The sequence below is a fragment of the Atta cephalotes genome, assembly GCF_000143395.1.
Source record: "Atta cephalotes unplaced genomic scaffold scaffold00095, whole genome shotgun sequence".
NCBI lineage: Eukaryota > Metazoa > Arthropoda > Insecta > Hymenoptera > Formicidae > Atta > Atta cephalotes.
In genome coordinates, this window is record NW_012130159.1 from 157005 (window position 1) to 179819 (window position 22815).

General features: G+C 35.1%; 1 protein-coding gene across 1 annotated transcript; it reads right to left on the minus strand.

The window, feature by feature from the left end:
* Positions 1-94: 94 nt before the first annotated feature.
* LOC105624923 (fibroblast growth factor receptor homolog 1-like) lies at positions 95-20398 on the minus strand. The gene is made up of 10 exons (XM_012206265.1): positions 20290-20398; positions 6699-7049; positions 5563-5952; positions 4296-4483; positions 3768-3903; positions 3162-3647; positions 1772-2270; positions 1258-1398; positions 1054-1159; positions 95-958 (listed from the first exon to the last, which is right to left on the minus strand). The coding sequence occupies exons 1-10, from the start codon at positions 20396-20398 to the stop codon at positions 854-856; spliced, it is 2511 nt and encodes an 836-aa protein (XP_012061655.1). The 3' UTR covers positions 95-853.
* Between the last annotated feature and the right edge of the window lie 2417 nt (positions 20399-22815).

Below are 22815 nucleotides of genomic sequence, written 5' to 3' on the forward strand. Positions count from 1 at the left end.
TAATGTTGCAGTAACGTTGCTACAATGTTGCTAGAATGCTCTGTACTATATATGGGATGTGTGTCCAAGTCTTCTTTTCTTTTTTCTTTTTTACAAAATATTGTTGCAGAACTTGCCCGCCACATACAAAATCTACGATTCGTCATCCGCTAATGCTAGCCGCGTGAAAACGCTAAAAATCTATCAGCTACTATAATACAAGAAAACATACAATTTCCACAATTGACTAGTTACAAAACACAATATCATGTTTGATATTCATTAATCGTTTAATATTTGTGTGATCTACGCGACCAACACGTGGACGAATATCACTATCGTGATAACTTATCTCTTTATTTATTGTCGTCCGATATGTCCGCAAGGCACTAATATCATGGCACAATTATTACATCTATAAATACTTGTAAGATCTGTATAAGCGCTATATACAAATCCGTTTCTTGTATTTAAGGGCGTAGCAAAAGATAGTGTCCTTTCAGTTTTCCGCTCGTCGCTCGTCCTCTTCTTTTGCCTTAATCGAAGTTTCTGTGAGAAACAATAGCAACAATCATAGAATGTTTTGTCGATTATTTGATGTATGACATACACTATTTCTTTTTACGATTAACTCGTTCTCCTTAATTCTACACAGTTCAATACTGATTTATTTTATTTGGCGTGTTCGCTTGTTTCATTTCAGTCTATTATTCTTGTGATCTCTCACGCTAAAACTCCTGTTCTCTTTATTTCTTATCGTATCCATTTCGTTCGTTTTCGCTGAGTTTATTATGTTTGCGAGTTGACGAGTCTCTGAGTTGTCTCAAGTATCTCGTCTATAAGATTTAAGTGACATTCTTCGCGAGTATACGACTCATAGTAGATATGGAAATTTTTCTTCACCTTCCTCTTCTGTTTCGCTGGATTCTTGGCTGGACGGAGGCGTATCCAACTGGGGCAGGCCGAGATCCAGATATTCCTAACATCAAAAAAGTATGTATAAATCAGAACTGTTATTGTACTATTACAAAAATTCTCCTACTTATTTATCATCTTGCGAATATCACGACTCACCTCGTTCGCTGTTATCGTTAATATTCTGTCGAGATCCTCGACCAGTTCGACAAATGTCGGTCGTTCACTAGGCTGATAACTCCAACAGTCTCTCATGAGCATGTATCTATATAAGCAAGAAATCGAGATAAAATGTAAAGATGAATCGTATATCGAGAATGCACTATGTATTGTAGTCACATCGCTCATAAAGGCGTGCCTTACATTTCGATCGAGCAACAAGGCGGTTTCTCCATTCGATGACCTGTTCTAAGCAGCTGGAATAATTTCTCCACCGACGGAACGGATGGGTAAGGCGTGCCGCCCAGGGTCATGATTTCCCACAACAAGATCCCGTACGACCATCTAGAAGAAATCACAAATAAAATATGTTAACACTAGAAGTACCAACGTTTCCTACTCATTAAAAAGATTCGAGCGAATAAATTACTAAAAAGTGAAAGTTAAAAACGTGATGAAAAACCAAATGTAAAGGACCAGTGTAAAGGACATAATTATTAAAAAGTCGAAATATTTCAGAAACCTTCTTTTTACACAAAATAAAATATCAATCTATATAGTAGAAAGTAGAAATGGTCATTAATCGCTCAGTAAATCAAGTATTAAAAGATTTAAAAAATCTTAAAGATTTAAAAAATCGAAAAATGTGGAATAAGCCGGAATAATTAAATAAATTGTTTTCTATTAAATGAAAGAATTATTATCCCTGAATACTCACACGTCGGATTGAGTGGTGTAAACACGATGAAAGAGAGCCTCTGGGGCCATCCACTTCACCGGCAACCGTCCATCCGTTTTCTTCCTATAATAGTCGTTGGAATGAAGGTCTCTGGCAAGACCAAAGTCAGCGATCTTCAACACATATTCATCGCTGACGAGGACGTTCCTAGCCGCTAAATCTCTGTGTATACATCTCTTACTAGACAGGTACTCCATCCCACGCGCCACTTGGTACGCAAACGAGACCAGATCTTTTTGCGTGAGGGTCTTTCGCTCCTTCAACTCCTGTCCGATAGCCGGTTCGTATCCCAAAGAGGGCCTGTGCTCTCGGAGGAAGTCTCGTAGATTGCCGTGAGGAGCAAACTCCACTATGACATATAAAGGACCGTTCTGAGAACAGGCACCTAGTAGATTGATGATGTTCACGTGCTTGCCAATTATCTTCATCACTTCCATCTCCGAAACTAAATCCACCATGTCGGTATCTGTGTGGCCCTCTGAGAACAAAAATATACAGTAGAAAACATTTTATATTTGTGTTAAAATCTGTTAAAATTATTATGTTAAATTTTTAATATATCTGAGTGTTATGTGAATATCTTGTATTAAATTAATATTTAATATTTCTTAGTTCTTAAAATAACACAATTCATGAATCAGTAAACAAATAATAATAATAACTTACGTATTTCAAAACGTAAATTCTAAAATGAAATAAAATGTGTTAATTTAACATATTATAAATATTAATTTTACTAAAGGAATACGCTTTCACAATTTGTAAACAAATTGTGTTAGTGTTACTTTTTTTGTGCTAATTTTTACATAATCTGTTATTTCCTAACATATTCATTCTTGTTAAATTAACACAAAAGTCTGTTGAATTTTTTGAAACACATTGATTTAACACAAATTTTTTTATGTATAGATGTGTACAGAATATAAAATACACACACACACACACACACACACACGCGCGCGCGCGCAAATGAATTGAAATGGATTCAGATTTTCAAAAATATTTATTCACGAATGTTAAAATGAATGCTTTCCAATTCTGAATGCATTTTTATTCATTTATAAGAATTGAAACATATCTCTACACTTTTTAATCTAAAAATAATATTAGCTTTTTCTGTGCACACAAACACAATTGTGAACACTATTCAATTCAAAATTTTGAATAGGAAATGCAGTTTTTCAATCCAATTGCATCGAATCGAATTTAATTGAATCCAACTGAATTCAATTAAATCCAGAACAAAGTATTCGCTATTTAAAATACGCATTCAGATAGAAAAAAATTTCAATTCATTTTAATCCATTCTCGTTTGCTGGGTAGGTATATTTTCCAGGGATCGTGGTTGCATGTTTTCTCATTTGCTCACCTTTCAACATTTTTACCGCTACGACGTTGGGTATTCCGGGTTTACCGATGTTTATCTCAGCCCTGACAACCTTGCCGAAGGCTCCTTCGCCCAGCGTATCGCCAAGTGTGAGATATTCCCTCGGTACTTCCCAACCGTTGTCTAGCGGTATCTCGTATTCGAACACGTTGTCATTAGTATTATCATCAGTGACAACGGTGGACTTTTGTTTCTCGATCTTTACTACCGGCATCAACAGTTCCTCCTCGTTCTGCGCGTTCACCAATTTCTGCTTCTCCACGATTACCTTCTTGGTCCATTGCGTCACAACCGCCGCACGCGCTGTTTCTATCGCAAGCAGTTTCTTCATCTTCTCGCGTTTCAATCGATGAAAGATGTATATTACAACGACGACACCCACGGCGAAGAACACGCATAGAATTGCCGCCAAAATGTTTATCAAGATATGCGGCTTCGCGGCTAACGGTACTTTCTGTTCGTCCAGCGCTGAAAAATTGTACGAAAGCTTATTTAGCATTTGTACATACATGGATCCATTTAAAAATACTTTGTTCGTATGAATGAAAACGCTCAATGACTTTAAGTAAAATTGGATTATATACTCACTTTCGACTACACGTAGATAAGCACTGCTAAATGTTTCTCCTAAAGTGTTCTGGGCAATACATGTGTACCATCCCTCGTCCTTTTCAGTAACGTTATATAACTTTAGCTCTTCCGGATCTTCTGCATTCGTTCCTATCTATATTGAATGAAAGATCATTAATCGTACACTCGACACCGATCGAATCTATCGGATACATCATACAACAAGATTTATACTAATACACAAGTTTAAAAGAGAATGTTCAGTTATGTCTATTTTTCGACTAAAATAAAAATATCTCTTCCGAAAAGAATACTCATGGCGATCAATCGATTCTGCTTAAGTAGTCTTTTATATGATACATAATTTGTACATCTCGGAACTTTTTCATTTTAGTTAAAAAACAGTCCTAACTGTTTTTCCTTTGCTTCTTTGGTAAACATTAAGATAGAACAGAGACATATTTAATTAAGGACATTTGCAAGATTTCAAAGCGATGAAGCGATTGAAAGCGATTAAAAAAAAGTTTACATGCAAGCTGCGCCCACCTTGACCTCCACCCGTAAGCTTTGATTGGTCATGTTGACGGTGTCGAAAGAAGTATGGTAACCATGATACCATTCGAGATGACGATGTGCATCGGATAAAACTCGGCAGATCATACTAGTGTTGCCTCCTATAAGCACCGTGGTATTTCGTGGTGCGATCGTCAGGATCGGTCGATGCGGTACAGTCTCTACAGAGAAAAAGAAACCCAACCACCGTTTAAACTAATATTTAGCTAGAATTAGTTGTACACATAGAGAAGATGAAGCAAGAAATATAGAAATAGAAAATTCAAGTTATCTGAAATGTTATTATTTTTATATCAAGTAAATATAAAAATAAACAAACTGTGTGAAAATAACGGTTTGTAATATAGAAAAAACAAATGAACCAGGATTCTATTTGCTAAATTTTCAAATGTAGATAAATTTATTTACATATAAAATAAAATAAATCGTTGTAATATGTTGTAGCATTCGTTAAAGTTTTCGTTTAATTCTTTGTTTAGGGTGCCAGTGTCCTGTTTTGATTTCTGTGTATGAAATAGACTAGAATAAAATAAAGTAAAAAGTAAAGAATTATAAGAATAATAAGAACCTAAGAATAATAAGAAAACCCATAACCGTGAAGATACTTCCTAAACGACGTATGCTGTAAAATGAAATAATCAAGTTTTGTTAATCACAATTAAGATAGAAAGTCTTCTTCGCCCAAAAACCTGTAAAAATTTTATGGCATTTGATATTTTGAAAAAAAATTTTGAGAATAAATAATTAGTTCACCCTACACCAATGATAGCACAGCTAACGGATCATTACATTAATTAACGAAATGAAATTTTTAGAATAAAAAATATTAAGATGTAAACAAAAAAAAGTCAGGACCCAGGACCCTCCACCACCATCATCGCGATAAATGGCGGATGTACCTGTAGCACAGTCCCATTAGGTGGTGAATCCTCTTGATCACCAGGGTTTTTGGCGACTTTAATCCACTGTATAAACGGTTCAAGATCGGAGACAATGGGGCATCTGAAGATCGCGGTACTGTTAACCAGAGCGGTCACGTTCTTCGGAAAGTCCTCGTTGATGTATGGCTTATGCGGGAAACGCTCTGTGGTTTCGTTAGTAGGTTTTCAGTTCGCATAGTTCGACGAGTCATGTGTTCACGTAACAACGAGGACGTGACGCAAAATTGTTTTATGCGCAAGAAAGCGATCCAACTCGCAAACGGAGATTTTTCATGGAAAATCATATCATCTATACTCACCGATAATGTCGACCTTGAAGGTATAGTTGATGCATCCCAGATAATTGCACACGATGCACGTGTAATTGCCGCTATCCTTGGTAACAAGATCCTCCAATCTCAGGGTCCACTTGGTTTTGCTGACGGAACCAATATCTCGTTTTGGTTCCTCGTTGTTCTTCAACCACGTGATGTTTGGCCTAGGATTGCCCACGCTCGGGCATTTTAATCGCATCATGCTTCCGGCGGGTTTCACTACCAATGTGTGCATCTCGTCGGTCTTGTTAAAAGAAGGCGGACTCTCTGGAACCTTCTGGTTATGATCGTCTTCCGTGTAGCTCTCGCTCTTCTCGTCCAGGTCTACGTCTAACTTTTCGCTGTCCAAGTGCAACGATCGTGTCTCGGGCAAATCTGCGGAAGAGATTATTTTCAATCGTACAACGCACGTATTTAATATCATGATTCAATTTGAGTTAATATCAGTTGAGTGTTTAACTCAGGAACAGTCATTTAGTTTTGTGTAAATGATTACTTAGGATGATTTTTACACTTCAATTAAAAGTTATTGTTATCAATTATATGTGTCGTGTAATATTGATTGATCTACAATTTATTAAAATTAGAAATTATTATATACTGACTGAGAGAAAAATGATTTCGAGTATAATTTCTAATAATTTTCAATATTAGCTACTTATTTTTTTATATAGAACTATAAATATATGATTGTTATTATTAACATTACAGCAGTAGTAATTATAAAAATGGAATTCCCTATCATAATTATTATATCATGCAATTATAACTATAAATATCCAACACTTTTCTTTTAATATTGATTTATTAAACGTTGTCTAAAAAAACTTAGGTGAAATTTAAAAAAATAGGTGAATTCTCAATCAATAAAAAACCAATTGTGTAGACTAAAACGATAGCCTGTCAGCATGTCGCAATGTCAGTATTATAGGATTTTGATAAACTAACGCAACTAAAAATTGGCTGCTGCAACCAATTAAAAATGCCATGCTATCTTCAGCCAATCTTTTCCTTCAGTGTGACTGAGCTTTATTTTCTTGCCGCTGAGATATAAAAATCATCCGAGATGATTATTCACAGGTTAATTAAGATTCGTGAGTGAGAGTTGTCGGATAACTCACTTCTAGTTTCCATCTCGAGATCATTATCTCCGTCTTCCGATCTGAGAATATTCATCGCGCTCTTGTCTTCGCTTTCGGTCTGGAAGCCGTCGTTCTGCAGGTTCTCGACGCGTACGGTCACGTTTCTCCAATAGATAGTTTCGTTCGATTCCAATTTACAGCTGTAGACGCCAGTATCCTCCAGCTCAACGGATTTGAACTTCAATAACTGCTTGTTTATACGGATTCTGTTCGTCGATTTATGCAAGGCTTCATCATCCTTATACCACGTCGTCTTGGAGTTAAAGTTTTGCTGGCAACGCAAATTGAGCTTCTCGCCCACGGATACCACAACGTCAGGATTAATTGCATCTGCAACGTAAACATTCTTTACTTTATTATGCGTCGTATGAATATATCATGCCAACGAATACACGTTCAATCTGTATCCCTCGGGTACATCGCAATGTACAGCGTGACGCGATGTTAACGATAAGGCAAAGAGAACGGTAAGTTATTCCGCCTTTCTTTGTATGCGATTTCCGCGAAGCGAAACTCGCGATTTATTCGTCAGATTGTTTTGAATCGTTATTGAACGAGCCTCTAAAGTCAATTGGTGTCTCTGCTTCCTACGCGAGAAAAATAAACGCGATTCGTCACGGCGCTGTTTAAATAAAAGTAATAAATATATAGAATGTTTCTAAAGTTCTATGCTATATAAAACTCTTTTACTTGATCCATTACATCCTTAACATTACATTGTAATTTAACTTATCACACTTATTTACTGTCTTAAATTATTGTGAACAAAATTTGACATATTTTTTATTCGTCGATTTAACTCGAGCGATTTCAAAAGCTTTCTTCGAAAATCAATCGCTAAGAGAAAAATTAAATTATTTAATTATAATAATTGTAATAATTGTAATAATTATAATAATTTTTATAGTAACGATAACTATAATTGTCATTTACTAATTATATATATTTGTTGATAGAAACATACATATAATTGTTATTATTAACATTACTTAACATTAACTGTAATAATTAATCATAAATATCAACGATTTTTCTCTCAATAATAAATAAAATAATTTTAATATAGTAAATAAGTCTAATATTAAATCTAATAATATTTAGCTTGAAATATCATAATATTCTATTATTAAATTGGTAATCAATCAAGTAAGTACATTAATATGCTGACAGGCATATAAATAATGCTACTACATCTTATAATCAAGAGGCTCATTACTAAAAATATCCATTAAATATGAATGTTAAGTCGCATCTTCTAAATAATTTTAACTTGGTCATCAGTATATTCGCTCATTTTCTGTTGCATCTATCACATCAATTCGACTCGTCGACGCGACGATCTATAATAATCGCCGTCGCGTCGCGAGAATTTGCGGAAGTCAGACAGGGATGTTCCGCGTCTAACGAGAGAGAAAGAGCAAAAGATAGCAAAACGAGACACGAGGCTTGGCTCGAGTCTGTCCGGTCTGCCTATCCCGCGATATTCGCGCCGGTTTGATCAAGGAAACTCATTTTCCTGCACGAATTCATTCATGAGGCCGACCGGCCGGACCTCGGAGTGTCGCCATTTGGAAGGCAGCCAGAAGTGAATCGCGACACTGTCCCTTCTGATGTTCCATCTGGAGCCTTTCCCTCCGTCCCCGGAATGCGTCGTACATTATTTTTAGAGCTATCCCTCCCTCTCCCTCCCCGCGAACTTCTCTCACTGCCTGTCTTCCTCGATGAATCGTCCTGTGTGATTACGATTGCTAATAGCATCATAAAGTGTGTCTTCATCATCGTTACGGGATAGTTCTAAGATAGCAATATTGAAATTCGACTATTAACCCTTAACTGTTAATCCTTAACATCGTCCATTGTATCAAATCTTTCAACATCCATCAAAGTTTACTTAACATGCTTTAAATAAGAATCAATGAGATATTAATTTTCAATTTTATTATTGGTTTTGATTAAAAATAGGTAAATGAGAGCCTGAACATCAAAAAGATACAATAAAAGTGTTTTCAAGATTAATGAGTTTGACTTTATTGACTTTTCAGAAATAAAGGTCCAGTGGATCCATGTTAGAAACATAACATTACTTTATGACGTCAGTTAAGGATTAATACAAGATCGCATCGATCTCATTGCTAATAGCATCACAAAGTGTGTCTTCATCATCGTTACGGGATAGTTCTAAGATAGCAATATTGAAATTCGACTATTAACCCTTAACTGTTAACCCTTAACATCGTCCATTGTATCAAATCTTTCAACAGCCATCAAAGTTTACTTAACATGCTTCAAATAAGGATCAATGCGATATTAATTTTCAATTTTATTATTAATTTTGATTAAAAATAGGTAAATGAGAGCCTGAACATCAAAAAAATAAACAATAAAATGTTTTCAAGATCAATAAGTTTCATTTTATTGATTTTTTAAAAATAAGGCTCCAGTGGATCCATGTTAGAACATAACATTTCTTTACGACGTCAGTTAAGGATTAATATAAATCGCATCGATCTCGTAGCGATAATTGAGTGAGATTTTTCTCTTTTCTATTTCAGCGGATCTGCTTCCCGACGCGCCAGGAAGACTTTAATTCAATCAAGAGACTCATGCAGAGGGTCTCGTTCTTTTCGTGAATCTTTAAACATCCTCGCGCCGAGTTCATCCTCAGGGCACAGACGATTCGTTGTACCCTGCGAAGAACTCTCGACGGAAATCGATCGAGTTTATATTGTCGCTCGTTGTCGTGGACGTTTTCGCTTCGCTCTTTTTCGGAAGACAGCAACAGATGCGAGGCACGTGGCATCGGCGGCTACGATTCGGTACGCGAAGTTCAATATAAAACACGCACCAAGACATAATCTGTGCAGAGTACTCCTAAAATTAATTCATTCTTATAAAAAAAATTTTGAAGTCATTTTCCATTCATTTCCCACTAGAATTTCAATTAATTCAATCAAACATTTTTCGAAATTAGATTCTTAAGCAAAACAACAGGTCATAATAGCTTATCAAAATAATGAAAATCAAAATTATGAAAATAGATAATCCTCCGCGGAGAAAATTTTTTCTTAGAATTTACTCTGAAAATATGACAGTCGTGGGGACGACATTATATTTCGAAGAATTTTTTAATGTAAATCTCTGTCATTCATTAGTAAAACTATACAATAAAGTATAAAATAAGAATAAATAATTGATCAATTTTACTGAAATGCATGGTAAAATCTTTAAAATATCGTATCACAACTATCATATTTTCAGGATAAATTTTAAAAGAAAATTCTCTCCGAATTGAATACATATTTTTACATAATAAAATTTCAAAAATTGATCATTAACTGTTTTATTTGCAAACAGATGGAAAAATGATTATGCAGTTATTATTAGCGTATATTTTAATATTTAACTTGTATCTAATCAACACATTCTTCTCATATATTATATCAAATATCTGGATGTTTGATATAAAAGTGAAAAGAATTAATGATCGTTGCAGTAATTAGTGTGCAAATTTCTTTAAATGAATATAATTTTTATTAAACAACTTACACAAAAATTACATTTAACGTAATCAATATGAAAAATCATCAAAAAGTGACTTTTACTAATCATTTTCGAGTTATTTAATATCATTTTGATATTATCATGATTTTTTTGTTTTGCTAAATTATTTTTAAGTTGTTCAAACATTCCGATTTGCGTTAAACCACGCCGGATTGTGACTTCGACCGATAGTTAAACTGGGGATCGATTCCTCTCGCAATCAGCCATCTGCCTCGACGCCAGACGCCAGGAATAGTTTTAAACGTTTCAAGAGCTTCACATCACTTTTGCCGATGTTGTTCTCTCTTTCTACCTCCGGTCTTTCCTTGCCACAAGCTTTCGGTCGCTGCACGTTTTGGATATTTATACGAATTTACTCGCGTGCGTGACGAAGAACGCAGGTAGATTACGTTGCGTAAAAGAATTTTTTCAAAGAAGAAAAAGAGACTGGCGAATCCAACGTGCTTGCAATTCTTTCAATAAATTCCTCGACGAGTCGGCGAGAATTTTGCCGCGTCGTCTTTGCGCAGCATCCAGAAATATGTTTGCGATGTAAATAAAGAGTTTCCAGCATACAAAGGAACAAGTACATTTGTCAGCAAATGAAAAAATTTTGACCATAAACGAGACTTATTTTCACACCAAAAGAAATACTTCTAGCTTTTAATATTTAAAATAAAACTAATATAAAAAAAGACCATTGAAAGCAACTGAACGCAGTTATTATTAGCGTATATTTTAATGTTTAACTTATATATAATCAATTCTTCTTATATATTATATAAAAAATATCCGGATACTTGATATAAAAGTGAAAAGAATTAATGAGAGTCGTCGCAATAATTAGTGCGTAAATTTCTTTAAATGAATATAATTTTTACTAAATAATTACACAAAAATTACGCGAATACATTAACATAATCAACATTTCAGCTCACACTTTTAATCTTGTTCAGTAACAATAAATAACGGTCAATAGTATAATGACACAATTATTTCTATTTCGATTTTAATATCGAGTGCATCTCGTTCGAGACCATTATAACCATTAACGTCGCGTAAGACGGAAACTCCTGGTTTATCAACGTCAGCAACCGTTTATTTACCCGTGTCGTGCCTGAAATGCAAGCATTTTTACCCCGACGCATCACACTGTCTCCGACATATACAATGCTTTCCCTTCGCTGTGGATAATGATAGTTGTAACGGCGTTAGAAAAACGATCTCTATTCCGCATTCGTTTTTCAAAACGTCCCTTCTCGCGCATTACGTCTTCGTGAAGAACACTGTATAATCTTTCAATAACACAAACTCGATCTTTTCATAGGCTTTCTTATAGCGTTTTTCACTGGCAGAGCTGGTTTCACACTCAATGCACATTAAAACTGTTGTAACACTCAAAAAAGTGATCTTGCAGTTACAGCGAAAATGGAAAAATTCTAAGAATGAAAAAATAGATAAATTTCTAGCAAATACTGCGATTTTGGATATGTATTGCGTCTAATCATATAAATGATAGAGATAGAATTTAGACTTGTGCTACCCAGCAAACAGAATGGATTGAAATGAATTGAAATGGATTTTCAGATTTTCAGAAATATTGATTCACGAATGTTAAAATGAATGCTTTTCAATTCTGAATGCATTTTTATTTATTTATAGGAATTCCATGGAGCATACCTCTATGCCTTTCAATCTAAAAATAATATTAGTTTTTTCTGTGCACACAAACACAATTGTGAATTCAATTGAAAATTTTATAGGGAATGCAGTCTTTCAATCCAATTGTATCTAATTAAATCCAATTGAATCCAATTAAATAAAAAAAAAGTATTCGCTATTATAATACGCATTCGTGAGGATAGAAACAAATTTCAATCCATTTTAATCCATTCTCGTTTGCTGGGTATAAATTCTATGCGTCTGATACATAATTTTCAGATACAAAAAAAAAGCAGCTATAATTCTAGCTGGATGGATAGAATATTTTTTTGCGTGCGTAATCTAATTTGAATGTAAAAGTGAGATATCACAATTAATAAAATACCCAATGTATATTTTATCAAAGAAAATGTATTGAGGATTTTGCGATTTAATTCGTCTCTATATTTTTATTAAATGTACATCTTTACGATTTGTGTACAACGCGGTTGCATCGAGTACACTCTGTCAATGAAAAAACGCTGTTAGACCTCCTTCTCTTTTTTCTTCTTCTTTTCTTTTTCAATCAGGACGATCAGGACGCTGCATCTCTCGGTGCATCTCGCTGTTGCAGCACGTGCCGCTCGTAAATCGCTATCAAAGTTTCCACGGAGGCGCGGTTACCGGTTTTTCGAGTGTCGGATGACTTCATAAATAACTGCTGTTTCCTTGCGTGCACGCGACTAGGAATAAAATCACTCCAATACGAGATAAATAATGCTTCGCTACAGATATTATCTGTAGCACGGACTTTTTCCAACCGTTAGATATGAAACTAGTCGTGTTATCGATACGAAAAGACGCATTTGCTGCGTTACGTCTTATTTACACACCTCCAATACGTTTCGAAAGACCAATCGGACAAGATATGATAAATAGGTCTCCATACGGAAAGGACCGTTTTATCGACTCTTCGCGTGAATTTCTTCATTCGTGAACCACAGATTCGGAGAGCATTAAATGTGTGTTTGCGAGTGTGTTGGCGATACGATTGCCTCGTTCAGACAGACAAGATGAGGTTGGCTAGTAAGATGGATTACATCGCTCCCGATAAGTCGTGCCAAAAATGTTTGTACATGATTAGAACTGGTCCCGCCGATCTCCACGATTTATGTGAACTCACAAATTAATCCACACCAGATTACAGAAACTCAAAAGGAGCACTGGATCTCTATATATATTATCTTGACTTTTATGTTCGGAGCTTTCTCGTCGGACGATCGTCTTGCATGACTATCAGACTAAATCGTTTTGCATCGTTCGTTCGTTTTAGACGAAACAGATCTTTCGCTTCTGGCTATTTCGGGAAATAGCCAGAAGTTGTCGAGATATAAGACGCTGATCGTCAGGGATATCATGTGTGAACAGTGATTTATGTTCTTTTAATTGCTCATTGTTTCTTTGCTTTCACAGAAACGAATTAGTCGTTGAGCGAGCATTGCTACACTGAAAAAAAATAGTTAATTTTAATAAATATTTAGTATTGCCAACTAAATATTTATTAAATATAAAGATATTTATTTGATACAAGAAATGTTAATTTGATTTAACAATCATTTTTTTTATTGAACAAATATTTACTTATTGTAAGTAAATGTTTAGTTGGCAGTACTGAACTAAATATTTATTAAAATTAACTATATTTTTTTCTCAGTGTAGTATAATCTTTGCGTTAAATATGCACTGGAAAAATAGGCTGGTGCATTAATTAGAATTTTGATAGATTCAACCTTAAAGGTGTCGGACTTATCTATACGGAAAGGTATTCTAAAAATTTAACTAGAGATAAACGTGAAAATAATTTTGTTGGACCATCAAAATAATTATGTAAGACGTTAAATTGATCACTAAAATGTCAAACCATTTTTTCAATGTGGAGAGAATTGTTGACAGGATTCTCTAAATCTTGTGGAGTGAAATTTTACTCGAAGAGACTGAAAATTAAGCCAGTTTTGAAAAAAGACTGAAAATACGGCCACTCTTGTTCAAGAGTGGCAGATTTTCACTCTTTTTTAAGTGAGATATTCCTTTGAAATGATATTTACTCCGAAGGAATCTCAATCCCTTTTTTGAAGTGAGATTCCTGGTATTACACTCCAAAAAAGGGAGATCTCACTCCTTCAGAGTAAATATCATTCCGAAAGAGTAAATCTCATTTTAAGAAAAGAGTGAAAATCTCTTGAACAAGAATGGCCGTAATTTCACTCTTTTTTCAAGACAGACTAAATTTTCAGTCTCTTCGAGAGTGAGATTTCACTCCATGAGATTTAGAGAGGATGAGAGCTTCGCAGAGCTTTTCTCAAAATTAGCAAGATAAATATTTGACTCGGGATTTTTTCGACGAATTTTTTCAGACTCTAAACGAATCTGTAAAGAAAATGATTCGACGCGATACAGCGCGAGCAAACAAACCAAACAGCGTTGAAGACTTAGCAGAAGCTAAGCACGCCGGATTATATGGATCACTGTGATTAATCGGCAACGTAAAATGGTGGGAATCCTAAATGGCGCTAGAAATCACGACTGCCGGTTAGTGTCGGAGTCTATTCTCTAGAAGTGGTTGCTGAGGAAATAAAAAAAATCGACAGGCAAGAAAGATCTCTCGATCTCGAAGAAGTGCCCCGGGGTGTCGGATTACGATCGTCCCACGCGTCCGGCTTTTAGCGTCTTCATTCGTAGACGAGGGAGAAGGAGAAGAAGTCTCTTTCATGCCGCCGATGTTAGCGGTCGATCTTACGCGAGATGATGATTCGACAAAAAGAAAAAATTCTAGACACGATAATTCCATCTTGTGCGAACGGAGTACAGCGCGGAAATCTTAAAACGCCGACCGTTTTTTCTTCATTACACAAGATTCTTTTTACTCATAGAATGTTCATCTATCCCATAACGATGTCGTTTCTTCATGGAAATCCATCGGCGCGATACAAAGTTTTTCCTGATTGAAATATGTGTTTCACAACAATTCCTTAATGGACGATGATGTTTTTTTCTGTCGTCGACAACGATATTTTACGATAGGAGAATCGTCGATCCAATTACCTTGTTTCTATTCTGTAGCGCGTGTCTGACAGCTAAAGTCTCTCGTTGGGTTTTATTTGAATCTTCCTCTGTCCAGAGGAAGACAAAACGAACGGTCGTCGGAAATGGACGTCTTCTTTCGATAAAAGACTCGATATATGATAATTCGAGATAAAAAACGATTCGTAGCGAACCGAGCGAACGAGATGAGTCGCGTAGGATCGGAAAGAATCCTGTTATATACGTTTTAACGCATCGTCCATTCGCGTTAAGATATCACAAAATACCGCAGGCCACTAGGATAGAGACCTGCCAACGAGACTGGCCCGACGATCTAATTAAGATTCCGTTTCGCCCTGGAAGTAGTCCTTTCATAATGGAATGCGGGAGTAAAAAGAAGATTCATGGACCGGGAAACAGAGAGCTGATAGAAACGTCGGAATTCTTGACGAGTAGACACTCTGAAACCAGGTCTCGCCAGATATGTACGTATCTATACCCGCATAATTACACCTCGAAATGGATCATCCGACTTTTCGAGAGAAATTAAGAGGAAGCGCGCTCATTATCTTAACGAGTCGAGCTTCTTTCATGAGCTCCATTCGAGATTGAATCGCTGACAGGAGGACAGAGAAACGTGGGCTTCTTCAGTATCGACTTTCCTCCTCCTAGAATCTCCTAGGCTTAGAAACATTAATCTCCATCGTTTTATCCTTGTTGTTCCACCCAACATTAAACAAGGATAAAATGATCCCCGGGTTTCCGAACGCAGCCCTGAACATTGACATATAATACTGGATGGAACATGTGGCGAAATGTCTTTGATCTTTCATCTTGACGGATCTAGAAAGAGAAAGCTAAATGTTTAGGCATAGAACTCTCTTTCTATTACTATTCTATTGGTCGAACTCTTTTTCTACATTGAAAAAAAAAAAAGATTGGCTGCTGCGACAAATTAGTAAAATAGCAGCCAATTTTTGATTGCAGCAACCAATTAAAGATGCTAGGCCATATTTTACCATCTAATTTGTTGCAGCAGCCAATCTTTTTTTTCAGTGTATTGTCCTATTAGTCGCTACTACTCAAACATCGTTCCATCTCTTTCTAGGTCTGTCAAGATGCTATGCTTCGTCCGGTATTATATGTCGATGAAACGAACGAGCGAATGGGACGAATATGAATACGGGCACAGGTCCAGCGGAAAATCGGAGTGACGCTCGATCAACTGGCAAGACCAGTCGAGATCTCTTTGCGAAATCTCCTTCTCGGTTCACCCTCTCCTCTCCTCGTTCATCCAACCCCCGCCCTCCTTTCTGCCCCTTCTACGATAAATCGCGCTGCCATCTCTTTCATTGTCCAATTGGTAATATCAGCCGCTATTACGCTGTTGAATACATTTAATAGACAAAAGATTGGCAGTGGCTCTCATCGCTCTCGCCGCTCCCGCCTTTGGATTTAGTCCGAGAAAATGGCGTTTCGTATCCGCCATCGCCCGGGAGAGTATCGTTGGCGATTCGGTAATAGCGGCCTCCGCAACCCGGCTTGGCATTCAATGACCGGGCAATTGGACAATTGAGCTCAATCATAATAACGCTCATACGCATATCGTGCCACACAGAGACGTGTCGTTTCGCCCGTTCACCGCGACGGTATATTTATTTACCGAAATATTAATCCGCAACCGGGGTATATGTCGAGCACGTCGAAAATAATCGGGGATCCCGGGAGTCTACGGGAGTTCAAGCGGACGGGATATTATGAATCTCTCTCCGTTTCGTCCACCTCCACATTTAGGCCGTGTCGCGTCGCGGCGAAACGAGACCCTGTTTACGTGTTGTGCGTTTACGCACGTGGCCTCCGTCGCCGAAATTCCAACGAAACTCGCTACTTTCGAGCACGCACCAACTACGGAATATAGTGGAAATCACACCAGTGCGAGTACAAAGCCATGTCTGTTCGCCAGATGTGGTGCCGGTTGAAAATTTCGACTACGCCTTCCTCCTTTTCACCGGAGCAGCATTAGAATTTTCGTCGTGCGTTCGTCGAAATCGACGTTTCCATTGTTTGGAACAATAAACGGATGCCCACGCACCGTTTTCGCATACCATTCCGTGAATACATCACGATGTTACGTAATAATAATTTCAAGATTAGCGGAAGAGCGTCGCAATGACAATTTCAAAATATGTGTATTTTTTGAGTTTATTTTAATGATGGAAGGTTTAGACGTAATTAAACGAAATCGGCGACCAATCCCTTTGCGTGTAGTCAAAGAAAAACGTAGTGAAGCAACTGTGAAGGCGATAATTATACAAGTTTTATGTGTAGAATTAATATATATATATATATGTATATATATATATATATATATATATACGAAAAGTTTCTGGACATGAAACTTAAAATTGCATAATATTCAGGTCATCTTAAGTCGTAAAAAATCATCGCAAAAAGTATTTTAAAGCTTGAAACTTATACTTTAGCATGTTTTTGACCGCTTTTTTATTTTTTGTCTGCGATGATTTTTTTACCATGATTTTTTACGGTGACCTGAATATACAATTTTAAGTTATACATCCGGAAATTTTTTGCAGCAATGTATATAATATAAACTGTTTTATGATTATTACAACTATAAAAAGTTTATATATATATATACATTAATTCTACATATAAAACTTATACTATAGTTGTATATTTTATATAATTGCTATTATAAATTAGATATTTAGTTATATAAAAATAGTTGCAATTACTGTAATTAACTTTAATTTGTAATTATTTTTTGGATCAACCGCAAAGAACATTTATCGATAGAAATGGATATATAGTTATTATTAACACTACAGTAGTAATAACCATATAATAATTATGATAATTATAGTCACGAATATCAAAATATCTCACTGTCTCTCGCGAAGATAAACGATCTCTGCTTCTACTTACGCCATCGATAATTATAACCACGTGGAACATAATTATATCGTCGCGCTGACGCTAATTAATTACCGTGTTCCGTTGCCGGTTGCGGTTTACAATTTAGGAAACCAAGTAAGTAATCGCAGTGTCGTTTTCCTTGAACGTCAATGGGTGCAACCAAGTGCCAGCGGTTACGATTTAAATAGCGGCGTTATGTATGCACATGGCGTTTCCCGACGAAGTTTCCCAAGAATGCAAGCGCCGATAATTAAATCGTAGCTACGAAGTCTATAGGAGTAACGTGACTGGAAATAAACCAGGATCATAAGCATCACATTTGAAAGTCTGACAGAGAGTCAACGTTTCTCGGTACAGATTTCACGAATTTCACCACGCGGCGCGAATAATTCTTCCGTATTATTAACACGGATCGTAACGTCGTGCCAATTTCTTGTAACACTTCTTGAACGGAGACGTAAAAAAGTTGAATTATTTCGTCCAGCCGGAGTCGATATAAGTCGCTGAATAATCGGTTTTTGAATCGTAAATATTTCATCTAGACTTTTCTCAAGCCATTCCTTCTGTACATCGTTCCTTTTTCGTTTGTACTTCCGCTTTCGCTAGCTTCCTCATCGGACTTGTATCGCTTCTTCCTTCGCGCTATTTTTCACGTCACGTGATTCGCCCTAGCCGTGCTTCGTCCCGCTTGTTCCTTTTTCAATACGAAAATATCGCAGAACGGAATGACATACGTTACAGACTTCCTTTACAAATCTTTGCTTCACAACGACCGCGTACCAGACGCGTCTCATAGCGCTCATTTTAATTTGACTCACGATTTTAGAGAACGAATTCAGCGAAAGAATTTACCGCGAAATTACAAGATGATAAAAAAATTTCATTACATAATTTCGGCTTTCTATTGAAATTTCTATTGAAATTTCCGCGTCTTTAAACATAATGTTTACGGGATTTCCATCGTACACAAAGCTTTCATCTCCCTTTGCAAATATTCCTAGAAAACGTCTCGAGGTCGCTTCTGTGAATTAAACGCTCTCGAAATATAACTCGACTACTGCATTAATAAGCAGCACGTATAAATTATGGATTATTTGTGTACTATCGCATGCAACTTAATTTTATGATTCATATTTACATTTCACTTTTATCGATGCGCATTTATCGATAAGAGTGAGGTGTAAATGTAAGATGAACCCATACATAGAATATTGCAATGTACAGATTGCAATGTAACATTGCAGAGATATTACAGAAATGTAAATTAACAATATGTTTGCAAAGTGTCAGTAATATGCTTGTAATATTCCACAAACATTGCAAAACTGTAATTCTTTAATTGTTACAATAATAATAATATAAAAATATGAGTTTTTACAATATTTATGTAATACAGTCTTTTGATTTAACAGCCGTTTTTATGATATAATAATTAATATAATTCATTTTATATTTAAATAAAAAATTTATTGATCTATTATTTGACGGTCATTTCATTAGCTAAGTTGTATATTTATTTTAAATATGAAATCAAAAGATTGTATAATATCGAGTTTGAATACAATCAATGCATTATTGGATAAGATGATAAGCAAAAAATTAAACTGCCGAAAACGATTTATCGAAAATATTAATTATGTGATCGATGTATTTATGCCTGATATGAACGCAAGAATAAACCAATGTCCGAACTTTATTGATGAATTTCATACCGTCATTTTTTAATTGATTTCAATTGACTCGGAGTGGTTTCAAATTAAAAAGAATTACTGCGATTAACTTAATCCATAATTAACTTACCAAGCGACTGTATTGTTATATTAATGTGGATAATATTTGTAGCTTGTTTGGGACACATACATGCTCTATCTTTATGAATAAATTTATCCTTCAGAATTAATACTATATTTATTGGAATATTTTATGGTTTTATCATAAAAAAATTGCTTTTGGAAAACACATATCACTAGAAATGCGATTTACAGAAAAATTAAAGTTAGTGAGATAGATAGATGTATACAAATAGTTTTCATTTTAGAGTCTTAGTAAAAAATTTATCCAAATACATTACATTGCAATATTGCTGGAACGTTTTGTTGCAATATAACAAAAAGCGAACATCTTAACATCGTTGGAATTTTGCAATAATGATTTAGCAATATTTCGCAACCACTATGCAATATTGCAATGTTTCAGTGAAATCATTCTGCAATGTTTCTGCAATCTTTCTGTGCTGTATGGGAACCTATATCTTTCTTATCTACATAAAGTTTGAATACATAAAAGTTAAATGCTATATCATTTTTATTAAATGAATAATTGTGCGATTTTTGCAAAAAATATATATAAAAGTTATGATATTTTTCCTCACCTAGTCGAATGTAAGGTTTCTTTCCTTGTGTAGATCCGACAGACAGGATAGTGAGGATCCCGAAGATTATGCAGATCCTCGCCATTTCGACTCGCTCGACCCCGAACATACGTAGTTAGTGTAATCGTGGCATGGGTGACTTCCTGAAACAGAAACAGTGGAAAGTTTATTTATCTTTCCCTCTATATGTGGTGTACCGGAATAAAATAGCTCATGGACGGAAAATATCTTTCAACGACTTCTTCGCGAGCAACGAGAGCAGTTGCAACTTCAACTTGATCGCAACCACTGTGCAGAAATGATGAGAAAGGGAAGGAAAGGGAAGGGTAATTATGTAACAAATGCAAAAGGTATTTATACAGAAGAGATTTTTATTAAACAGAAGCCTCATTGGTAGAGAAAATAAATATTAAATCACAATTTATTAATAATGAATTCTGTATTAATCAAAAAAGTCTAACAAAAAAGTTTTGAAAATACTTAATCGTATTTATAATCTTAGAAGTTACTGACTGTACGAATAATTTTTATGTATCTGAATAATACAGTTTTTCATTTTTGCTTATTATTAACCCTTAATCTTATCGCTTATCGCTGAATATTGCATCTAATTGTAAATTCTAAATCTAAAACTTCTCTTTGAAGAATGCAAGTAAATTTCAGTCTTAAGGAGAGATTGATGGAGGAAAGTTTAAAGTTTATTTTACCAACGATTAAAAATCTTATAATATCAATCGTGATTGTATAATCATCTAAAAATTTATGCTTCTAGATTAAACCCGTTGCTACAGTCGAGGATTAAGATAATATATTTTAATTATTACACGTCTTTTTAGAAATAATTTTAAGAAATATACAATTTATTTTATTCTTTGTTAATAAATTGTTAATTAATTGTTTACTTTCTAAAAATAAGATTTTTTTTTAAAAAGATATCTTTTTTATACAAATATTTGTTGCACTCACTGTATGTAAATGGTAAAAAGAAAGAACTGAGAAAGAAATATTCAGTAGTCAAAACAAACTCGTAATTATGTCGACATTAATAATAGATGAGCAAAATGCTCATTTCCTTCCAAATGCTTCCCTCCTTTTCTTCGACTGTCCGACCTCGTCGTATTTTTTCTCTTTTCGCAAGGAGAGTCTCTCGTCATTTGGCGGACGGCCAAACCCCGAAAACGCGATGCACTCACCGAGGACACGCCGACTAACAATTTTAGACACGAACACGTTGAAATACGGCCCTGAGAGTACCAGCATGCAAGTCAAGTTTTACGCACGTGCTTCCCGTCCGAGATTGACGACGTTCTTCGATTTTAATGTGACTCGAAATTATCGTTGTCAGAAATCCATATATGTATACCGATCGATTGGATATCGATATTCGTGAGTTTGATAGCAGAGAAATGATAGCGCAAGAAATGGAACCTCAGGGAGTTTTTGTAATACTGTTTATTCAGATACGTTATCTTTTTCTTAACAATTATAATAATTAAGAAAAAAATAACGTGACTTTAGCGTTCACCGTATCTGGATTCACGTTATTGCAAAAACTCCCTATTGAGGGATGCATTGGATCGTAAAATTAATGAATACCGAATATCGAATGTCTGGTATCTGACCGGATATAAGAAGGCAATTTCTTCGAGTCGGATATCTAACCGGATTCCGAGGAAGTATCTTCTAAAAAAAAGCTTATAGAAAAAAAGATTGTATTATATATTTGTATTACCTAGTAAAGAAGTGCCGGATAACACCGGATTCAGGATACTTTTCGGATATCCGGTGCATCCCTATCATTAATTTTTGATAACCTTAATGAAAACATTGTACACTAAGAAAAAAATGTTTGATAGATAGTAAAATAATTATTGTTAGGAATTCCGTTTTTATAATTTACTATAATATTAGTAATAATAATCATATATATATATATTTTACCAAAGAAAATATATGACACCTAAAAGATTATAAATTAGAAAATAACTATTAAGTTATAGTAATTGCTTTTTCTCTCAATATAAGATTGGATACTTACATTTAAAAGTAATATGTACAATTTATACGTAAACAACGTGGCATGAACGAAAGAAGAATTGTTACAAGAAGCGATCGAAAGTAAGCAGAACTGACAACTGAAGATGCGAGGTTTCGATATATATAACTATTTTTTGAAAATTCTCGAGATCTCAATGTCAATGCTCGATTACAACTGTTTTGTTGACACATCTGGAGTATTATTACAAATCAATATTATTCGATTATCGTTTCTCTTATCAAGTCTATGTTGACGATAAATCCTAATAAGCATGATTAGCTCTATTTATTAATTTGTGTGCACTGAGAGAAAAATTGTTTGATATTTGTAACTATATAATTACTCGTACATACTATACTTACTACAGAGAAAACGATTTTGCTAAAGTATTCAATAATTTAGCTAGATACAGATCTGAAAATAATTTTGTTAGACACCATCAAAATTTTTAAGTAGGACGTTCAAACTGCTAAAATATCAAATTTTGT